The following is a 23789-nucleotide window of genomic DNA, read 5'->3' as shown; positions in this document are numbered from 1 at the left end:
GTAGGTCCCTTAAGGGATAAGATATGCTGCAGCCCTTTGGTACTATTTACGAGGAAACTTACAGGGTTGCTAAAGCCCTTAAACAATTGTAGCACCATTAGACAACACCTTGTTTTGGAGAAGGAGCACTGGCACTGAGGTCAGTTAGCAGGCCTAAGTGCACTGTCAGAGTCGAAACTCTGCATCTAGTAGCTAAAATGGGGCAGAAAGTGGGGGGATAACTGCAACGATAGACCAGTTTACTACCCTTATGCCTTGGCATAGACTACCAACCACACTGTGAGCAGATTTATTTTTAGGCCCAGTAGTTAACAACTTATGCCGAAATAAATATTTGTGAATTATTTTAAACAACTCTTAACACTATCTCCATTGTGATATCAAATATTAGTGTTTTTCTGATTGTTCAGTTTTGTTTCCTTTTACTTGCCCTAAATGTAGCAAATTAGTAGACATGCACAGTTCAAAACAAAAATGACAGATGAAGTTTGTGTACTGTGCATTGGTTTCCATTTTTTCATATTCCCATTTTGACCATATTTAAAGATAATTTCGGTAAACAGGGGAAGTGATTACTAAACTAGCACACTGCACTAACTACACAAGAAATGTCAATTTTGTCAACTTTGTTGTTTAGGTTTCAATGCCCAGCAGCATAGCAAGAGAGACTCTTGGGGATCTGACTCTCGGCATAGCAAGAGAGACTCTTGGGGATCTGACTCTCAGGTAAGCAAACTGGATGATAAACTATATGTTAAGTATTTTCTTGGGTTGCTGTTTTTACCCAAACATGTAATTGTTTCTTTTACTCTTTGCTGGTCACTGGTATTGCCGGTGTCTTATTTGCGTGTCACAAATATGCTTCACAAATGCTCAACAAAATATGCTTAACAAAATCTGTACCTTCTTTGCGGTCTGTGTGGTGAACCTAATGTTTATATTTATTTATTTTACTTTTTATTGTGTTCCCTTCTGCCTTTGATTCTTTTTTCAACTCGGTTATTTTTCTAAGAGCCTTAAAAGAGTTGCATGTTGGTACAGAAGTGAAGCAGGGCAACTTTAGCCAGCCAGAAAACAGGCAAGGGATTTCACTCACTTACTAGCACTGTGCCTCTGAGCTTTAGTACAGTGAACACTATTTTTAATAGTTTCCAGCAATGAGAACGGTGTCCATGGGTATATTTTTGTTTACATTTAATGTGTTCTCTTATCTCTTTTAGCCCTTTGCTCTATAGAACCTCCTTGGCACAAAAGTGTTGTTAAAGGTGCCTTGCCTACAGTAGGTTTCATAATGTTGGTCGCTGAAAATTCCAAGCTCCTTTACCACTGTTAGGGCAAGTGTGGGTTACTTTCACAGTAGATGGATTTCTTTTTTTTATTGTCATGAGACACCCCCCAGTCCACACACACACATATTGCACACGACTTAGAAAAATCTTCAGTTCCAGCACGTGGTGCTAAATAAAGCCAATGGTGTATTAGTTTCAACACTACTTCCTTGCACCCTCGACATTCCTCGTTTTTATTTTTGCACAGTCCAGATGACCTTGCATGATATTCACTCTGTCATCTCAGAGTTTGCAGTACATAAGCTTCTAGTGCCATATGTCACTACGAGGAAGCCTTCTGTATAACCCTCACAGTAAAAAGTAGAAGAACCGCTGCACTCCAAGGTGAATTGGATTAGGCCAGGTACGGTAGGTATTCAGTTAAATAGGTGCGCAGGATGTCACCTTCTAGGTCCAAAAGGTGCGTCTAAATGTAACAGCAGTACAAGCCTTACAGGGGGTAAGGACTAATCCTGGGCACTCTGATAGGCACAACAGTGCGTAGTAATGATCAATTAAATTTCTGAATTGATGTTATGCATGAAATTTTGAGATTTATTTCAACAAATCTTTTTCATAGTGGTAGTTAGCTTTGACAGTTCAATATTTCCATCATCATATTGCAGTCATATGATCAATAGTTTTAAGTATCAAAGTTTTTGTAGAACTGTACAGTCAAATAATCCCCGATGCATTTCGTGCAAAGGTGCACTTCTTCAGGGGGAATCTAGAAAGTAAAAGAAAATATCTGTAGGGGGCTAGCACAGTAGTCCTGAATACACAAAATATACTCATGTGAGGTTAGGCAAAGGGTACTAAATAAACCAATGGTGGGTGAAAAACGCGGTATAAAAGCGAGGCTTCCCAAATTACCTGTGAAGTAAATGACGGTAATAGGGGTTAAAAAGTGGAAAGGTGCTTGTAAAAGTCAAGGATATGCGGTGGAGAGATAGAGAGCACCACGGAATCCGAACCCGAGGTGAAACGTGATGGTTTAAACTAAACGGCAGTACTTTAGTGAATAGATGATAGCCTACGGTCGAGGGGGGGGCGTGAAGGAAAGTCGTGTATTCTTACCGATTATCCGAAGTTGGGATACATTCTATCCGGTGTGAACAAAAGAAGCTCCGAAAAGATGTCCGTGAACCCGGAAGACGCCGAGCATGCGTATAAGAGTGCACGATGTCCACAAGGAACATAGAGAGTGAAAATGGACTAAACTACAAGGAAGGTGGAATACAAGAGAAATAAACGTAACGGTGTGTTAAAGAAGCGAAGTGTGATTGAGAATAGAGTGAATAGTCTGAGGAGAGTTGGCCGAAAAAAGACGAGTGTGCATGGAAAAAAGTAACATTAAATGTGAGAGACGTAAAACATGAAAAAACTGTCATTTGTAATAAAAATAGAAGACGTCAGGTGGCAGAAGAAAGTAGAAGTAAACAAAAGAAAGTGAAACCGCACATGGAGGAGTGAAAATCTATGGGGAAAAAAGAGAATCAAAGAATAGATGAATGTGGTTAAGGGCCACAATGCAATTTAGAACATAAAATTACAAGCAAGGTAAAATGTAATAACAATAATAACATTATGAAATCAAAGACATATGTTCAACAATATGGGTGAACGAGGGCGTCAAGGGAGATCAATCAAATCAGCAGTTCATGGTACAATAGAATCGTGGTATAGTACTGGAAGGATTCTAGAGGTAACAACTGTATTCCAGTCTGTCATTTAATCCCTTCGGGTGCATGGCCAGAAGGCGGGGTATCCAGTATAGTTCACGACGTAACAAGTTTTTGTTGTTGTCGATGTGTGATTGTTTATCTACTACTTCCAGGATGAGGAAGCGAATTTGACTGGGATTGTGACCATGTTGAATGAAATGAGCCGCTACGCAGGACTTGAGGTTTTTAGTGCGTATATTGCTGCGGTGCTCCGTCAGTCTTACCTTAATTTTGCGTTCAGTCTTGCCCACATATGGGAGGCCACACGGGCATTTCAGCATGTATATCACGTTCATTGAGTCGCAGGTGGCATTAACTCTCAGGCCAATAGGCGTCCCTTGAGTGGGGTGTGACACACAATTTCCTGGAATGATGCTGCTACAGTGGCCACAGTTGTGGCATGGTATGGTGCCTTTGTAGGTAATTTGTTATTTGGTAGAAGGTTGTTTCAACATGGACGCAAGGTTTTTAGAACGTTGGTGTGCAAACATGGGTGGTTTGTCAAATATTTTATTAAAATCCGTTTCAAGTTGTAGCATTTGCCAGTGCTTGCGAATAGATTGTTTGATTTTGCTGGATTGTGTCGAATATTTGGAGACAAATACAACACGGGTATCTGAGTCTGTTGGCTTTTCTCTTTCAGTAGTTCTTGTCTGAGTTTACTTGAAACCCTGTTTTTAGCTGATTCGGTAAGTTCATCTGGGTAACCCCGTTGTTTGAATTTGGTGATAATTGTAGCACTGTTTTGAGCATAGTTTTCTGGTGTGGATGCAATTCTTTTGGCCCGCAAAAGCTGCAAGTACGGCAAGTGTCTTTTCAAGCTTGGTTGATGGAAACTCCGGTAATGTAGGTAGTTGTTCCGATCTGTAGTTTTAGTGTAAATTGAAGTGACAAATTGGTTGTTGGATAGTAGAATCTGTACATCAAGGAAAGATATGGATTTGGAATCAAAACTGTATGTAAATTGGATGCGGTCGTCCACATGATTCAGTTCACTGATAGCTTGTTTGAGTTGATTCTCATTTCCTTTCCAAACTAGGAAAATGTCATCGATGTAACGATAGTATGCATGTATGTACGGTTGCCACATCTGGTGACTCAATATGTGTTGGATCTCAAATGAGTGCATGAATAGATTTGCATATGCAGGAGCTGCACAATTGCCCATGGCAACTCCTGATAATTGTTGGTAGAATTGACCAGTGGAAGCTTTGAAGTAGCTGTGGTGTAACGTATAGTGCATCAGTTCCATGATGAAAACTTGTAGATCTGTGGATTTTTGACTTTGTACCAGGGCGATTTCTAGTGCTTCCAGTCCCAAATTGTGAGGTATTGATATATATAGAGAGTTTACATCGATGGTACATAAGATTACAGATTGGTTGGGTGGAATGTTGATATTTTGAAGCTTGATCAGGAAATCTGTGGTGTCCTGTATGTAAGTAGACATGCTTGTCACAGATTTTTGCAGATGTTTGTCAATGTACTTGCCGGTGGGTTCGTGGATGGAGTCACATGTACTCACTATGGGTCTGAAAGGTGGCTTAGTAGCGTGCTTGTGGATTTTGGGTACTAGGTAGATGTATGGTATTTGGGGATGTTCTTTGATCAGAAATCTTTTATCTTTTTCTGTGATCGTTCCAGATGAGACAGCTTTATTGACAATAGTAATCAGGACCTGTTTGAATTCGTGAGCAGGATCAGAGTTCAAGGGCATGTACAGTTCGGGATTGTTCAAATGCTTATCAAGGTTTTGATTGTAGTAGCAGGTGTCTAAGGCTACTAGTGCTCCTCCTTTGTCTGCTTTGCAAATTTTTACGTTGCAATTAGAAGAAAGTTGTCGTAGTGCATGGAATTCATTAGTGGATAAATTGGAACGATGTTTTGGAGAGGTTTTGAAAATGGTGTGTAGGTCTTGTTGAACTGCTATTTCAAACGTGTCTAGGACTTTGTGACTTGTGGGCGGGATGAAAGAGCTCTTCGGTCTTAGTCCCATGAGTGTGCCTGATTCTTGAGTAGTTTGTGGGGGACACACGTTGGTAAAAAAATGTCTTAAACGCAAAGTTCTCATGAACTTGTAAAAGGAGATGGTAGTCTCAAGTTCGTTGGTGTGGTACGTTGGTACGAAATTCATACCTTTCTGGAGTACTTGTTGTTGAATGGTAGTTAACGGAGTTTGCCAGATATTTATTATTAAATTCTGTGACTCCTGGTGGATTTCGCCGGTGGTGGTAAGTCGGTGGGTCCTACGGGACCTCCTGCGTCTGCGGTTGGCGCTCGGCCTGCTTCTAAAAAAGAAGGTGTTGAGTCTGTTGAATTCCTGGGGTCACTAGGTGTGCCTGAAGTTGACGGTTGGTCTGTTCTTGGGCGGTCAGGTGCGTTTGGTCTGGGTCTTGGTTGGCCTCTGGTGGGTCCTGTTCTTGAAGTATCGTCGGATGATGAAGTGTCTCCGTCAGTTGATCTGTTGGTTTGCGCACGGTTTTGTCGCCTGGAGGCGTAGATTTCGGCCCAGTTGTAAACTTCTCCCAGTTTGTAGTCAACTGTATCTCGTTTGAACTTTCTTATTTTCCTCTCGTTTATTTCTTTTATGTATTTATCCAATTGATTGTTAATGTCTTCCAACGTTGTGGCAAGTTCTTCCGAGGTGAGTTTTGTGCTCAAATCGTGTTTTAATTGTTTTACTTCGTTGTCAAGTTCTTCCAATAGTTTAGATAATTCTTCAACTATGAGCAGTATTAAGTCTAAGGAGCATTTGTTAAGGATCCCGTACCACTTCTCTGTAAATCGGGGATTGTTTTTACACAAGGTTGATTTTAAAGGAATTCGCAAGCCTCTGGGAATGCGTTGGACCCGGTGGTATCTGATTAAGGTTGAGGCGTGCAGTCTTTGATTGATTTCCCTTTTGGCAGTGTATAGGAGTTGTTGAATATTGGTTTGTACAGATTCAGTACTGGAGGATATGTATTCTGGCTCCTGTATTAGTGCGTATATGCGGTCGGTGTCATTGGTATTAAATTCAAAAGTGTCTGCTTTATTTGTAGTTATTCCAGCAATGTCAGAATAAGACATGGTGAGTGGGTGCACGAGCGGTTTGGACCAGGAGGGAATAGATAAAAAGTAGAAGAACCGCTGCACTCCAAGGTGAATTGGATTAGGCCAGGTACGGTAGGTATTCAGTTAAATAGGTGCGCAGGATGTCACCTTCTAGGTCCAAAAGGTGCGTCTAAATGTAACAGCAGTACCGCGTTTTTCACCCACCATTGGTTTATTTAGTACCCTTTGCCTAACCTCACATGAGTATATTTTGAGTATTCAGGACTCCTGTGCTAGCCCCCTACAGATATTTTCTTTTACTTTCTAGATTCCCCCTGAAGAAGTGCACCTTTGCACGAAATGCATCGGGGATTATTTGACTGTACAGTTCTACAAAAACTTTGATACTTAAAACTATTGATCATATGACTGCAATATGATGATGGAAATATTGAACTGTCAAAGCTAACTACCACTATGAAAAAGATTTGTTGAAATAAATCTAAAAATTTCATGCATAACATCAATTCAGAAATTTTATTGATCATTACTACGCACTGTTGTGCCTATCAGAGTGCCCAGGATTAGTCCTTACCCCCTGTAAGGCTTGTACTGCTGTTACATTTAGACGCACCTTTTGGACCTAGAAGGTGACATCCTGCGCACCTATTTAACTGAATACCTACCGTACCTGGCCTAATCCAATTCACCTTGGAGTGCAGCGGTTCTTCTACTTTTTATCTATTCCCTCCTGGTCTAAACCGCTCGTGCACCCACTCACCATGTCTTATTCTGACATTGCTGGAAAAACTACAAATAAAGCAGACACTTTTGAATTTAATACCAATGACACCGACCGCATATACGCACTAATACAGGAGCCAGAATACATATCCTCCAGTACTGGATCTGTACAAACCAATATTCAACAACTCCTATACACTGCCAAAAGGGAAATCAATCAAAGACTGCACGCCTCAACCTTAATCAGATACCACCGGGTCCAACGCATTCCCAGAGGCTTGCGAATTCCTTTAAAATCAACCTTGTGTAAAAACAATCCCCGATTTACAGAGAAGTGGTACGGGATCCTTAACAAATGCTCCTTAGACTTAATACTGCTCATAGTTGAAGAATTATCTAAACTATTGGAAGAACTTGACAACGAAGTAAAACAATTAAAACACGATTTGAGCACAAAACTCACCTCGGAAGAACTTGCCACAACGTTGGAAGACATTAACAATCAATTGGATAAATACATAAAAGAAATAAACGAGAGGAAAATAAGAAAGTTCAAACGAGATACAGTTGACTACAAACTGGGAGAAGTTTACAACTGGGCCGAAATCTACGCCTCCAGGCGACAAAACCGTGCGCAAACCAACAGATCAACTGACGGAGACACTTCATCATCCGACGATACTTCAAGAACAGGACCCACCAGAGGCCAACCAAGACCCAGACCAAACGCACCTGACCGCCCAAGAACAGACCAACCGTCAACTTCAGGCACACCTAGTGACCCCAGGAATTCAACAGACTCAACACCTTCTTTTTTAGAAGCAGGCCGAGCGCCAACCGCAGACCCAGGAGGTCCCGTAGGACCCACCGACTTACCACCACCGGCGAAATCCACCAGGAGTCACAGAATTTAATAATAAATATCTCGCAAACTCCGTTAACTACCATTCAACAACAAGTACTCCAGAAAGGTATGAATTTCGTACCAACGTACCACACCAACGAACTTGAGACTACCATCTCCTTTTACAAGTTCATGAGAACTTTGCGTTTAAGACATTTTTTTACCAACGTGTGTCCCCCACAAACTACTCAAGAATCATGCACACTCATGGGACTAAGACCGAAGAGCTCTTTCATCCCGCCCACAAGTCACAAAGTCCTAGACACGTTTGAAATAGCAGTTCAACAAGACCTACAGACCATTTTCAAAACCTCTCCAAAACATTGTTCCAATTTATCCACTAATGAATTCCATGCACTACGACAACTTTCTTCTAATTGCAAAGTAAAAATTTGCAAAGCAGACAAAGGAGGAGCACTAGTAGCCTTAGACACCTGCTACTACAATCAAAACCTTGATAAGCATTTGAACAATCCCGAACTGTACATGCCCTTGAACTCTGATCCAACTCACGAATTCAAACAGGTCCTGATTACTATTGTCAATAAAGCTGTCTCATCTGGAACGATCACAGAAAAAGATAAAAGATTTCTGATCAAAGAACATCCCCAAATACCATACATCTACCTAGTACCCAAAATCCACAAGCACGCTACTAAGCCACCTTTCAGACCCATAGTGAGTACATGTGACTCCATCCACAAACCTACCGGCAAGTACATTGACAAACATCTGCAAAAATCTGTGACAAGCATGTCTACTTACATACAGGACACCACAGATTTCCTGATCAAGCTTCAAAATATCAACATTCCACCCAACCAATCTGTAATCTTATGTACCATCGATGTAAACTCTCTATATACATCAATACCTCACAATTTGGGACTGGAAGCACTAGAAATCGCCCTGGTACAAAGTCAAAAATCCACAGATCTACAAGTTTTCATCATGGAACTGATGCAATATACGTTACACCACAGCTACTTCAAAGCTTCCACTGGTCAATTCTACCAACAATTATCAGGAGTTGCCATGGGCAATTGTGCAGCTCCTGCATATGCAAATCTATTCATGCACTCATTTGAGATCCAACACATATTGAGTCACCAGATGTGGCAACCGTACATGCATGCATACTATCGTTACATCGATGACATTTTCCTAGTTTGGAAAGGAAATGAGAATCAACTCAAACAAGCTATCAGTGAACTGAATCATGTGGACGACCGCATCCAATTTACATACAGTTTTGATTCCAAATCCATATCTTTCCTTGATGTACAGATTCTACTATCCAACAACCAATTTGTCACTTCAATTTACAATAAAACTACAGATCGGAACAACTACCTACATTACCGGAGTTTCCATCAACCAAGCTTGAAAAGACACTTGCCGTACTCGCAGCTTTTGCGGGCCAAAAGAATTGCATCCACACCAGAAAACTATGCTCAAAACAGTGCTACAATTATCACCAAATTCAAACAACGGGGTTACCCAGATGAACTTACCGAATCAGCTAAAAACAGGGTTTCAAGTAAACTCAGACAAGAACTACTGAAACCCAGAGAAAAGCCAACAGACTCAGATACCCGTGTTGTATTTGTCTCCAAATATTCGACACAATCCAGCAAAATCAAACAATCAATTCGCAAGCACTGGCAAATGCTACAACTTGAAACGGATTTTAATAAAATATTTGACAAACCACCCATTTTTGCACACCAACGTTCTAAAAACCTTGCGTCCATGTTGAAACAACCTTCTACCAAAGAACAAATTACCTACAAAGGCACCATACCATGCCACAACTGTGGCCACTGTAGCAGCATCATTCCAGGAAATTGTGTCACACCCCACTCAAGGGACGCCTATTGGCCTTAGAGTTAATGCCACCTGCAACTCAATGAACGTGATATACATGCTGAAATGCCCGTGTGGCCTCCCATATGTGGGCAAGACTGAACGCAAAATTAAGGTAAGACTGACGGAGCACCGCAGCAATATACGCACTAAAAACCTCAAGTCCTGCGTAGCGGCTCATTTCATTCAACATGGTCACAATCCCAGTCAAATTCGCTTCCTCATCCTGGAAGTAGTAGATAAACAATCACACATCGACAACAACAAAAACTTGTTACGTCGTGAACTATACTGGATACCCCGCCTTCTGGCCATGCACCCGAAGGGATTAAATGACAGACTGGAATACAGTTGTTACCTCTAGAATCCTTCCAGTACTATACCACGATTCTATTGTACCATGAACTGCTGATTTGATTGATCTCCCTTGACGCCCTCGTTCACCCATATTGTTGAACATATGTCTTTGATTTCATAATGTTATTATTGTTATTACATTTTACCTTGCTTGTAATTTTATGTTCTAAATTGCATTGTGGCCCTTAACCACATTCATCTATTCTTTGATTCTCTTTTTTTCCCATAGATTTTCACTCCTCCATGTGCGGTTTCACTTTCTTTTGTTTACTTCTACTTTCTTCTGCCACCTGACGTCTTCTATTTTTATTACAAATGACAGTTTTTTCATGTTTTACGTCTCTCACATTTAATGTTACTTTTTTCCATGCACACTCGTCTTTTTTCGGCCAACTCTCCTCAGACTATTCACTCTATTCTCAATCACACTTCGCTTCTTTAACACACCGTTACGTTTATTTCTCTCTTGTATTCCACCTTCCTTGTAGTTTAGTCCATTTTCACTCTCTATGTTCCTTGTGGACATCGTGCACTCTTATACGCATGCTCGGCGTCTTCCGGGTTCACGGACATCTTTTCGGAGTTTCTTTTGTTCACACCGGATAGAATGTATCCCAACTTCGGATAATCGGTAAGAATACACGACTTTCCTTCACGCCCCCCCCCCTCGACCGTAGGCTATCATCTATTCACTAAAGTACTGCCGTTTAGTTTAAACCATCACGTTTCACCTCGGGTTCGGATTCCGTGGTGCTCTCTATCTCTCTACCGCATATCCTTGACTTTTACAAGCACCTTTCCACTTTTTAACCCCTATTATCGTCATTTACTTAACAGGTAATTTGGGACGCCTTGCTTTTATACCGCGTTTTTCACCCACCATTGGTTTATTTAGTACCCTTTGCCTAACCTCACATGAGTATATTTTGTGTATTCAGGACTCCTGTGCTAGCCCCCTACAGATATTTTCTTTTACTTTCTAGATTCCCCCTGAAGAAGTGCACCTTTGCACGAAATGCATCGGGGATTATTTGACTGTACAGTTCTACAAAAACTTTGATACTTAAAACTATTGCTCATATGACTGCAATATGATGATGGAAATATTGAACTGTCAAAGCTAACTACCACTATGAAAAAGATTTGTTGAAATAAATCTCAAAATTTCATGCATAACATCAATTCAGAAATTTTATTGATCATTACTACGCACTGTTGTGCCTATCAGAGTGCCCAGGATTAGTCCTTACCCCCTGTAAGGCTTGTACTGCTGTAACCCTCACAGTAGGCATTGCAGATGAGAACCTGGAGATACTGCTTTCATATTTTGCACAGATGTTTATTGATGGAGTTGATTCTTTGAGGCAAAATCTTCACTGAACACAATGCATGGGTGGTCCACCTCACGTGCAACTGGTACTCTGGTGCCTTACTGTTGCAATGCTTGAATGATTTGCACTAGTTTCTTAGTGAAAGACAAGGCATTCCTGATCACTTGGCCATTTGAAGGTAAGATCGGTTTGACGACATGTTAAAAAGGTTTAAATAGATAAGTGCAATAGCTCGAGCAGTCTGAATAACTCCCAATGCAGAGCCTTCCCCTTAGCTGAAACACCAACAACAGTAAAAATTCCACTCAGTGATTGTTGAGTCAGATATCAGAGGATGCAAACAGACAGCTATGGTATCAGTTGCAGCAGGCAAACCAATATAATGTGGTAATGTTAGCAGAAACAAAACTTAATTGGAGGAGGCATATGCCATTTCTGCAGGAGGATAGAAGTGAACTAGGATCTGTGGATCCTACAGACTATTTGATTTGGTTCTCCCTCCCCTACATCAGGAATTCGCTACCTTTGCTCCCCTACTCCAGGGAAACTCGAAAGGAAGAAGTGCAATCTTAATTTCTCAAAGGAGTAGTTTAACCAGGATTGCCTTGAGAATTTAATCCCAGCATTTATGCCAGCTATTTTCTGGTAATGAAGAAGTGCTGGAATGGAGGCCTCTACCTAATTTTGAATGTGAACTTGCTTATTAAATTCCTATGGAAATATGTTAGTCCTCTTTGTGCACATTCAGCAGTCTAAGAAACCACTACTTGTATTGGACTAGGGCTAAGGGAGTTTTGTAGATGTGTATTTTGTTAATTGACTTGTTCTTCTAATAGATACTTCAGTCACCCATGGTTGCAGTTTTTTTGATTGACACTTTAGCTTCATCCAGATTCATCAGCACCGACCCTCCTCCTCCTCTTCGTACTAAAGACTATGTACTTAATTGCTAAATGTTTTCCTTAATTTGTTGTGTCTTGCTCAGTTTGTACCCTTCCCTGTGTGGAACAGGATAATTAGACAGAACTGATGTCATGGGCACACGGGTACGCCATTGGGAAGCAGATACATAATAGCCATTTACTCTTATGCAGCTCTATGCCTGAGCCAGTCTATCATTTCTTCCTGGAATTGAAGAATTTTCTGATCCCTGGTGGTATACAAAGTGATCATTATTCTGCAGGGATGAAGAGCAGACATAAAAAAGAGTATTGAAGCTATGTAATGTGTTCTTTTTACTTAAGCGATTTTGCATCACTGTTTCATGTATCTTGTTCCTTTAACACACCCAATGGTGCTATAATCCATTGTTGTAGGTAAGACATGCAACTCAAATCTAAAATGAAATCTTTCATGGCAGCGTACAAACTGGACACTGAGCAACCCACCAACAAATCCAGCACTTTTTCAAACTGCAAAATACCATGTAAATCCATGTTTGAAACTGCACATACATTCTGAAGGGCAGTATTTATTTTATCTGATGGCATATCGGAGCTAAATCTCCTGAAGAATGCATAATATCTTTAAACTCCAAATGAGGCGATATTCACTTCATTCCTACAAAGTCATCCTAAATTGTCATCAACGTCACAAAACCAACCACTGTAAGGATACCTGCTATGCCTATGTAGAAAAACATGTTTGATCACACCGTTTATGTCTTGAACAACCAATTGTATACGTGTCAATGTTGTTCAAATCTAAAGCACCCTCGGAATCTTTAGAAATATCACATAGGTCCTCTCTGGACAACAAGGCACCTTAATATTTAACCAGTAATACCATATTCCTCCATTTTTTTTTACTAGACTAACAGTTCATCTGGAGACTGGTATGAAGCACTTTATGATTTCACAGCGGAAACCGATGAGGACCTTCCTTTTCGGAAAGGAGATCGAATTCTCATCACAGAACAACTGGACTCGGAGTGGTACCGCGGTAGGCTGAATAACAGAGAAGGAATGGTGCCAAAAGCATTTGTTCAGGCCATATCAGGTAATCACATTTGTGATAGGGTTTACATAGCTTTAGTCCTTAACTGCAGTCTTATACTTCTATATGTACACATTTTCGGTACTATTATACTATTGACTCTGACGTCGGTGCATCCTAGCTGGGTACGTTTTTGCATATGTACATTGAAACAAATGTTCCTCGTTCTTTAGGCCATACCAATATACCGTTCTGTTTTTCAAGTTAAGGTCTCCATTGCCCGTTAAGCGTCTGGTTTAATGTGCAGCTTCCCAATCTGTTTTTGTCGCTTTAAAGTTTACTTTCTGCACATTGACATTGAATGCAATATAGTAATACCACAGAAGTGACATTTTTCACTTTTAATATCTATGTGCTATTTGTAATATAAAAGTGGATGATTTTTGGTTTGTTTGAGCGCTAGCAGGCAGAAGATGACTTGCTTGTGTGCCTCAGCTGTGTTTCTTGAAAGAAGAGTGGGCAGGTAAAATATCATGCTCGGTGCACATCTCTTTTTTCCAGAGATGTAGTGGAGCAGTCCTGTGTGACATGAGCCAAGGGGACGGTCCTAGAACAACAGAACTGAAGGTCTTTTGGACTGTGGCTGTACATATGGACAGCAAATCACACGGCACAGGCACTACAACGAGTGGATGGTACCCAAATGGTCAGGAGCAGCTGGTGTGGTTATTGAGTCAACTTCAATTGTCAAATCTTGCTGCCGAGCTCACTTGGATTTTCATTATCTGATACAGGCTGATTAAAATATTTACCCCTTTACCGTCCCCACACCCCCTGTGTTTCCACCCCTCACTAGTCTACCAGCAGAACAAAAAAGCTTGGTGAGGTAAGGTGGGGGAGTGGATAGTAACAGAAAGATACCAAATGATGCCCTAGATGTTTGTAGATATCTGATTGTAGCATCATGTACCTCACACTGTGCAGCCAGTTCCATCTTACTCAATCATATGTGAGGAAAAAGAACACTGGTATAGAATTTGTACAAAATGGGGATGTTGCCTGTACCATCCAACACCTACATCTTAGGTGAAAGCAAATGAATGCATGAGTTTAAGACCTGAACCACGTGGACACTCCTACTCCCTCCACCCCTTTCAACTCAACCCATGAAGCCCTGCTCCACGTACTATAACTTCAGTAAGAAGAAACGATTATTTTTGGTAATGGCAATAGAAACTGATTGATTCTCCTATTACAATACTCACACCAGTTCAGAGAGCATTCGTCCATAACCAGGTGTTCTAAAAGGTTAAATAGAGAGCACCAGGACATACCTATATATGAACTAGTTCTGGTCAACTTTGGAATAAAGAGAAGTGAAAATGAATGAAAATAATTAAAATACAAAAAAAAGTTAAACACATTTTGTGTTTTAGTAGGTATCATATATTCCATATATGTCAAATATAGTAATAAAGTGAGGTTAGATCATACAGTGTTGATTACATTATGTAGTATCATTTCCGCATCAAGTCATATGTAAATCCTACTTCAAGTAAGAAAGCATTCCTAGACGAATTCTTGGCAGGAACAAACAAAACGAAGCTAAGAAATCTTTTGTGAACCCCAACCCCCACCCCTAAACCCGAACTGTCATCTCTAATCTTTGTCTCCAAGAATTGCATTGTATCAAAGTGGGAATGTCTCTTGTGTAGGAATCTATAGGGATAACCATACTTTGTGGTGTAACTGTGTCTGTGAAGGCCGGAAGTATGCAGAGTTCAAATGCCAAAGTCATCAGAGGGACATGGGGTTGAGTATCCCTGAATGTATCTCTAATCCAGCATCAGGGCAAAACTGAAGTGCTATCCTTAATAAGGGGCGGGGTGTATTTAAGCGTGTAAAAGGTGGTGACACTCATTTCTTCTTGGGATTTAAAAGTTACAAGTATATCATCCCAGATCAATTCAATATGGTATTTTGCGCAGACCACAGTATCCCTATCTGCTTAAAGCATAGCTGTAGGAAACTGGATTTCTGTTGCAGTACCCCCTCCCACTTTTTACCTAATATTTGATGCAACTTTAACTGAATTGTACTGAGTTCTTGCTAACCGTGTCCGAAGTACCAGTGTTTTTTCCCTAAAAAGGTTCAGTTGTTTTCCCCCATTGTCAAAACCATTAGTGCCCATTGTAAATCTCTAGTAAATAGTACCCCTGGTAGCTTGGACCTGAGATACTAAAGGGTCCCTAAGGACAACAGCAAGAATTGTGCCACCTTAAGGGACCCCTCATAAAGCACATTCAAAGCTGCCATTACAGGCTGCATGTCTTGATGCAGACAAAAGTAAAAACACAACATGTCACAAATCCCTGTGTGCCATGTCCCTAAAACTGCATGTATTTGGAAGTCACCCTTACAGCAGGCCTGACAGCCCCTCTGCTGGTCAGTCCTATTACTGCCAGTACAAGTGACCAGGTAAGCCATCCTAAGACGTGCTGGACACTGGTGAAAACGAGTTCCTCAGCTACATTATGGCTTCACTGAAAATAGGGTTGTTTGGTATTAAACATCTCATATTGGTAAACGCACACTGATGCCAGTGTATGATTTACCAATACATGCACCCAGAGGGCACCTTAGAGGTGCCCCCTGAAAACCTACCAGCCTCTGGTGTCCTTGCTGACTGGTTTCTGCCAGTCTGCCACCCAAGATGCTGTTCTGACCTGGCACCAGAGAAGCGGATCCTGATCACCTAAGAAAAGAGAGGACACCGAAGAGCCACGAAAGCAGAGAGGATAGAAGAAGTACCTGATGTGGTACCAACCCTGTTGGCCTGTCTTCCCTCGTTGAAAACTATGCCAAAGTCGACTTGTCCTGCAGCTGTTGACTCCAGAAACCTGGCAGGAATGCCTGCCTTTGAAAAAGACTCTATTGAACAACGGACATGTTCTGAAGAAACTCCAAAGAGAAGACTGATGCCTCTGGAATCGCCAAAACCCGACACCTGAAGCCACCACTGCACTCGTCGCCTCCGGCCTGAGTTGAAGTGGGCCACCATTGTCAACAAGGTCCTCCAGAGCTCGAGTCCATTGTGGTTTCACTCCTCACTCCCTGACGTTGCCTGCAGCCTCTGCTCACAGGCCCCCTCAACTGCAACTGCTTCGGTAAGGCAAAAACCTAACGCCTAAGGACACTCCTGCACCCGTCACACTTGGTCCTTGGAGAAGAGGAACAAAGGTTTCCTCCCGTCTCGAGCATTACAAGGCCTGAGCCCACTTGCTGTTTCAGCCCGATTGGCATCCAGGCCAGAGCCTGCAGCCTTTTACCACTCCCGCCCGCCCCATGCTGCTGGTGGTGTACTTCTTGTGTTGCTTACAATAGTGCCCATCACTCACCTTAGTTCCTGACGATTGGTCTTGTAAGTGACTGTCCTATACCTGTTTGCTGAATTTGTTCTTTCTTCCATAGGATAGCATTGCAGAACTCAGAAATTGCACTGTGTCCACTTTTTAAAGTGAAAAGAATTTATATTTTAAAACGTACTTACCTGCATAATTTTTCTCTGATGCCTAAACATATATAAAGATACTTGCTATTTCTATAAATTGGTGTTGATCTCCTTCTTGAGTCGTGTGTATCATTTATTAATTATTGTGTGTAAGTGCAAATGTCTTGCACTCCTCTGTGTTAAGCCTAAGGCTGCTCGACAACACTACCCCCTAACAGAGCCCTTTGGAATTGCATAGCAAGCGTCTGTCCACTCGTAAGGGAACTTTCTACGCGGTATATCAACTTTTTGAAATATCACATAAAGAGCCAGTTTTCTACAATAGCTCTCCGCCGTGTCCCAGCGTATTTCCTCCTCTCGCCAGCTAGACACTGGGGTTGCCTCGAGCGACTTCAACTGCCTGGTTATTTGTCGCTCTGCCAGAAGGGGCGACAAATACACAACTCTTGTTATAACTCTTTAGGTCTCGCCTAGACAAAAGCAAAAGTGAAGCTTTTGCTGTCTAGGGCGAGACAACTTATGTAATCACTTTTGGGGGAATGTGGACAGCAGACTGTCACGAGCTTCTCCTGCCGGAGATTTGACCTCGGGAGCGCGCACGTCGCCGTGCCTCATATTCCCATTCGCCAACAAAGCCACACTCACGCATGCGCACATACACACACTGCATACACGCACACGCACCCCCCCTTAAACATACACACGCTGCATACACACACGCACCCCCCCTTAAACAGACACACGCATGCACGCACAGACACACTCAAAAAGACACACGCGCGTACACCCCCACCCTCAACCCCACTCACCTGGCTCCTCTCCCCTTACGCATGGGAAGGCACTGTGGAGCTCTGTGCCAGAAGGAGCGCTGTCTTAAATCACCGCCGCCTCCCACAGCGGCATTGTAGGGAAATTCAAAGTTGCCTCCCCGTAAACACCGCCACAGCCCGGGAACTTCGGGAGCCTCAGAAATCCCGAGCGCAGCTCCTCTGACGTCAGACGAGGAGCCGCCCTTGGATTGGTGCCGGTGGGGCCGTTGCCTGGAGACGGAAGTGTCGTCGACGCCGGGCGGGAGGGGCTTAAAGCGCGATACGTACTCTGCCGGGGCCCGAGGCTTCACATACAGAGTCCTTGTTTTCCTACAGGTCGCCGCCATGCAGACGAACCCGACTGCGTTCCCTCTCCTTACTTCTCGCTCTTATCCGCGATCCACCTACTACCCTTGACTGGGTTGGAAATATCATCGGTCCTTTGGTGAGTTTCCGTACCCTCCGTTACCCCGCCATTTCTCCTTTGTTCTGTACTGTCTCCCTGTATTTTACGATCTAGCTGACCAGCTCAACCCCTTTATATTGCCACAGATTTTTGAGCTACGCCATATACAGGTTAATCTAGACTACTGGTCCTCCCCGTGCATGTACACATCTGACCTCCGCCTCACTTTTGTGCAGCTCGTTTCACTCCATTCTTACACCCCTCCCGCGACCACGTTCTACCGTACGCACTTTAGACACTCTTACGGGATCATGTTTTAGTCAAAGGCACGACTCGCCTGTTTGTCAAATTGTTGATGTTGTTTTTTTCACCACCTTGATTGAATGCGAACCTTTAACCGACATATACACTATACTCATGTGTATGTGCAGATTTTATTGTATGAATCGCTACACCGTGTTGGGAATTTTCAAAGTTTAAATGTATACGTAACTATTTTTGTAAATACATCTGCACTCGGTCTCAATGTCAATTTGCAATGTTCTACTATGTTTGATACACAATTCATTTCCATTGGGCACTTGCTCGTCACAACATGTGTTCAATTGACCGTTATATTAACTTCACCGTAATATCTTCGTGTACACTACACATCACCTGTCGAGTTACAACCCCATCTTAGTCTCTACTTACCTGACTGTATTTTTATTATCATGATGACGACACATTTGCCTGGTTAAATTCACACATCTGCACTATTGGGCCAATTCTCGTAGGAACCAGGCTCCTCGAGCCCCACCACTCACGGTTCATTTCGGAACACTTTAGTATATTATGTATGCGCACCCCGCTCTCAAAATGTTGGCTCTCTTTTCGTGAGGTCTACAGGCCTGGACGGATCCCTTTTTCAACCCGAATTTTGAGCCTTTCGGAATACCTCACAATCATCACTTTACTTCGGGTTTTATCTTCTCACTTCTCATGCACCCGTGCTGTAGGTGTTTGCGTTTTCACCCATTTCACATCCAAGTCGCTTTCCCCTAGGGGATGCTGCTCCCGCACCATGTTAACCTATTTTTATTCAAGACTGTTTTACCAACTGTCATGCTAACGCCATGATGTATTTTCACAGCCCTGATGAGTCACAGGGACCGCCCTGTTTGATGAAACACGTGTCGGCTGGCATTGTAAAGTTTGAAGGGAATATCTATATAAATCAAAAGTGTTGTTTTAACCTCTTCACCGGTGTCAATCGTCCTTGTAATTTACTTTTGTGTTATCAAAACTGTTGATTATACGTGTGCCCAGTACTTGTTGTGCACTGATGAAGAGGATGGTGGCACCTTGAATGTTGATATATGATAACAGCTTAGGTCTCAGAAGAATATGCTGCTCAGTGGACCAGGGCATGAGCCACTGCTGTACAGGTTAGTGGCAGAACATATGTGAAAATCATTCCTGAGCGATTTAAACTATTGGATATGGGTAGCCAAAGCTACACAAAAACAGCTTCAACATTTTGAATCAGCATATCTCCACTGTGTAATGTTGGTTTACATAAATCTGTTCCAATTTTCTCTTTTGAAGACTGTGCAGTCGTAGGTAGAAGCAATACTCAGAGAGGCCTCAGCTCAGTGCATGGATGAAGGCAGCTTACTGCTTCTGATCTCGCTGCTCCTCTGTGCTCTGTCTTCCTGTCCCAGCTTGAAGCTTCTCATTATGCCCATCCCCAGGCATTATGCTCATCTTCACTCTGTGGCTGTCTTTCTTCTCCTCTCCCCACACCATTGCCTTGTGTCTACTGACCACCCCTACTGAGCCTGTCTCTTGCCCTACTCTTTGTTCAGTCATGTTGCTTGGCCCGCCTCACTTGCTCCTACACAGGTGCCCCATTCTCCAACCCCCTCAGTGGGTTCAGGGCAAACCGGCAACAAAGCAGGAGCATAGACCAGATACTGAGGGTGGTGGAGCTAGCAGCCGTTGTGGATTGGGATGGACTACATGCGGGGTTATGAGCTTCATTGTCACCCTCAAAAACTCTCTATGTCTCCTTCAGCTTCCTTATGTCTCCACCACATCCACCACCACCACTACATCCACCACCACCACATCCACCACCACATCCACCACCACCACTTCCAGCACATCCACCACATTCAGCACATCCACCACCACCAAATCCACCACCACATCCACCTCCACCACCACCTCCACCACCACCACATCCACCTCCACCACCACCACATCCACCTCCACCACCACATCCACCACCACCACCACCAAATCCACCACATCCACCACCTTCACATCCACCACATCCACCACCACCACCACATCCAGCACATACACCACATCCAGCACAGCCACCACCACATCCACCACATCCACCACCACCACATCCACCACCACCACATCCACCACCACCACATCCACCACCACATCCATCACCACCACATCCACCACCACCACATCCACCACCACAACATCCACCACCACAACATCCACCACCACAACATCCACCATCACCAGCACATCCACCATCACCAGCACATCCACCATCACCAGCACATCCACCATCAACACATCCACCACATCCAAAACCACCACATCCACCGCCACCACATCCACCACCACCACATTCATGTGTGTGTGTGGCTGTGTGTGTGTGTGTGTGTGTGTGTGTGTGTGTGTGTGTGTGTGTGTGTGTGTGTGTGTGTGTGTGTGTGTGTGTGTGTGTGTGTGTGTGCAAATGCAATAGGTCTGACATTTACGAGAGATTAAGCTATTGGCACTGTAAATGACAATGCCATTTATTTATCTGATTTCAAAACAAACACATAAATAAAAAAGTTGTCATTACAATGCCAATAGCTCTAACTTTTGCAAAGGCGAGACCGTTGGATTGTAAATGCTTGTTAATTCTTGTGTCTGGGATAGAAGCCCACTAGACCATGTTGGATATTATCCCAATGGATAGTGCCTGTCAGTATGGATAGTGCGGCTCGTATATCTGTCCATTAAGACATTAATAAGGGACAAGCTCATAACATATGTAATAGATCTGCAACATCTGCATGACATCTAGGGCACCAGGGAATATTGAGTGAAGGTTCTGCTGTGTTAGATATGCTCTGTGAAGGAACTGAAAATTGTATAAATTTAAAACGCGAATTGCAAGATATCCTGCTCAGTATTCCTGGATAAAATGCCATTCCTTATCATGCAGGTCTCAGGCTAGATCTTCTTCCCATTTAATCTGCAGGGGTACCAGAGATGTATTTATATGTCTACGCACCCCCAGCTATATCCTTTTAACCATGTATCGACAATGACACATATCATTGTCTGTGTGTATCAGTGCATGTGTAGTAGGCTCTGATCCCAGTAGGGCCCAGTATGTTCGAACATATATAATAATGATGGCATGTGTTAAGAAAAGGGAGTCCTGTATACCATGCAGTTGTGGGAATTCTTGATGTGTCATTAGTGCTTTATCTCTGAAAAGATCTCCCACCGTATTGATCCCTGCACTTTCCCAGGGCAATAGTCTAATCACCAGCTTGCCCAGAGATGTGGGTAATCACTTCCAGAAAATGTTGGGGCATAATAAGGAAAATACTAGATAATATCAACTTTAGATAGCAATCACGAGGAGAGAAGTAAATTGCTAGGTCGATGGGTAGAAGTATTTTAAATCTATCAATCTGAGCGAAGTGCTTCTGACTGAAAGTCCTAAGTTTGTATCGGACCAGTGCTTAATTTGAGTCAGTGGTTACAGGTGGAGCCCACTGGTACTCATTTTTGGAGACCTGCTCTTATTTTTCATGAACAGACTTTTATCAAGAGCAAGAGAGAAAAACACAAAAGGAGGAGGAAGAGAAAGACCGAAACCCTGACAAAGGGAGAAGGCAAGGATAAAAAAGAACTCACAAGTGATATAAAAAGGCAGGGAGTGCCTTGTGGTGGATTAAAGAGGCATGAGTGTGCAATAGACTATGCAGCCGTGCTATTTGGCACCTCTGACCTTCCATGGCACCTACATGGGGCACCCTGAGGAAACCTTGGGGCCCCACCACTTATACTTTTACAATTGGAGTGTTGTATCCAACTTTTTCAAGGCAATATTATTTTCAGTTCTAATGCCCTCTCACACTTATAGAGTAACATTATAGCATGGCTGAGAATTACGGGGACAGCCTTGTAAAGTAATGGTATAAGCCCAACAGAAGGGGGAGAAATACAGATGAATCACCATAAATGCAAACTGCTTGTACTCTTCCACTCATCTGTTACAGCCTTACTGATTTGTCCTCTTACCCCAGAAGAGAAAATCTGAACACCCAATAGTCCTTACAAATAATGGGTTGAAACTCTGGACCTGATTTCACATTGTAAAATTAAATTTTTGTGTAAGTTCACGCTTTTTTTTACATTGTCCAAAACTTTTTAAGAGTAGTATCTTTGACTGTGGAGTATATGAACTCATGGTGGAGAATCTGCATGTAAAAATATCGGACTGTCCTATTTTCTTATGTGCCGAGTCTCCGCCACAAGTGCGCAGACTCCGCAGTTGTAAAGATACTGCTTGTAAAATTTGTTTGCAAATATCAAAAAATCTAAACTTGCACAAAAGTGTAAGTTTACCTTTGTGAATCAAACTCTTCAGTGTTTGTTCTGTGCCCTAGTTAATGTTGGAGTGTCTGTGTATCCAAGAGACCGATTGAGTGGTTTCAGACAATTGAAGTCCTCTTTTACTGTAAAAGACCTGGATACAAACATTTGTACAATTCCTTCCTCATTCATTTTTCTAAAACTACACAATTTGAGATCTTATACTTGACTTTCCACGGTTATGGTTGAAATGCAGCAACCTCCAATATCCCTCAACATGTCAACACTGTTTAGTGGGAGAAGTGAGAAACAAAATAATTTACATGGTTATCCCAAAGTATTTACCCTTGCATTGGTTAGCTTATGCCCCTTCTCAGGACGACTCTAATATTTGAAAGTTAGCCCCATGCCGTTCACATGACCGTTTTAAATAATTAGCACTTTAAATTGTAAATGGTGTGTATCATCTTTTTAAATTGTTTTCCTACATTAAAGTAAGATACAGACTGTGAACTAAATATGAACTGGGGCAAGAACCCAGGACATGTCCCCCTTGCATGTTTTAAATGTTTGTTTTTTTTAACTTGCAGCTATTTGTATAGTCCTCATTCGCAAAGTCACATACTAATATATCAGTAGTCTGTGTCATTGTAACTCTTTTAATTACTATTTTAAGGATGGTAAAATAATGTAAATGGATGCCAGGGACATCTTGGTGTCATCCCATAATGAGTGCTTTTGGTGCCTTGGTATTGACAGTTTATATGTCGTGTGTAAATATGTAGTAAATCCTCTTAGTTTGTTTATAAGCTTAATTCTTTTTTTTGGGGGGGTTAATACGTTGGTCTCAAGCCAATTGTTCTCGAGTTGACTCTCCATGCCAAGCATGCCCCGGCTTGCATCTGCACTTAAAGTCTGAGAATAGTAGGTTCAAAATACCTCTTAGCACTCTCTTCTGAGGTTAAAGTTTGCCTCTTTGGACGAGTGAAGCGTATTGGGGCGGAGTACTGCCGACTAGACATTGCCAGACCCCTCTACTTGTTTAAAATACTTCCTGTTATCCATTTGTGAAAAATGATTAAATACTTGATTGAAGGTTTGTTGACTAATTTCAAGGGTGATTTGCTAGACATTTTCTTTTTAGATCCTTTTTTGCCCACATTATCTTCTACTTTCACCTGTTTAAAGAATGCTGAAAGAAAGAAACCAGAAAACATTACTTTATGATAA

At 42.2% G+C, this 23789-nt stretch overlaps 1 protein-coding gene across 5 annotated transcripts in view; it reads left to right on the top strand.

The window, feature by feature from the left end:
- The window catches only part of SH3D19 (SH3 domain containing 19), a 571044-nt gene that overhangs the window by 520683 nt on the left and 26572 nt on the right, over positions 1-23789 (top strand). For 3 of the 5 annotated variants that reach the window (XM_086962290.1, XM_086962288.1, XM_086962293.1), the window contains exons 18-19: positions 638-726; positions 13099-13285. In XM_086962290.1, coding sequence (XP_086818416.1) covers positions 638-726; positions 13099-13285 — 276 coding nt within the window. Of the gene's footprint in view, positions 1-637; positions 727-13096; positions 13286-23789 lie in introns of all 5 variants that reach the window. The other 2 variants (XM_086962289.1, XM_086962292.1) reach the window with 2 other exon arrangements.

The sequence above is a fragment of the Lissotriton vulgaris genome, chromosome 3_1 (assembly GCF_964263255.1).
Source record: "Lissotriton vulgaris chromosome 3_1, aLisVul1.2, whole genome shotgun sequence".
Lineage (NCBI taxonomy): Eukaryota > Metazoa > Chordata > Amphibia > Caudata > Salamandridae > Lissotriton > Lissotriton vulgaris.
Note: the sequence above shows the minus strand (reverse complement) of the source record. Positions and strands in the feature narration are given on the sequence as shown.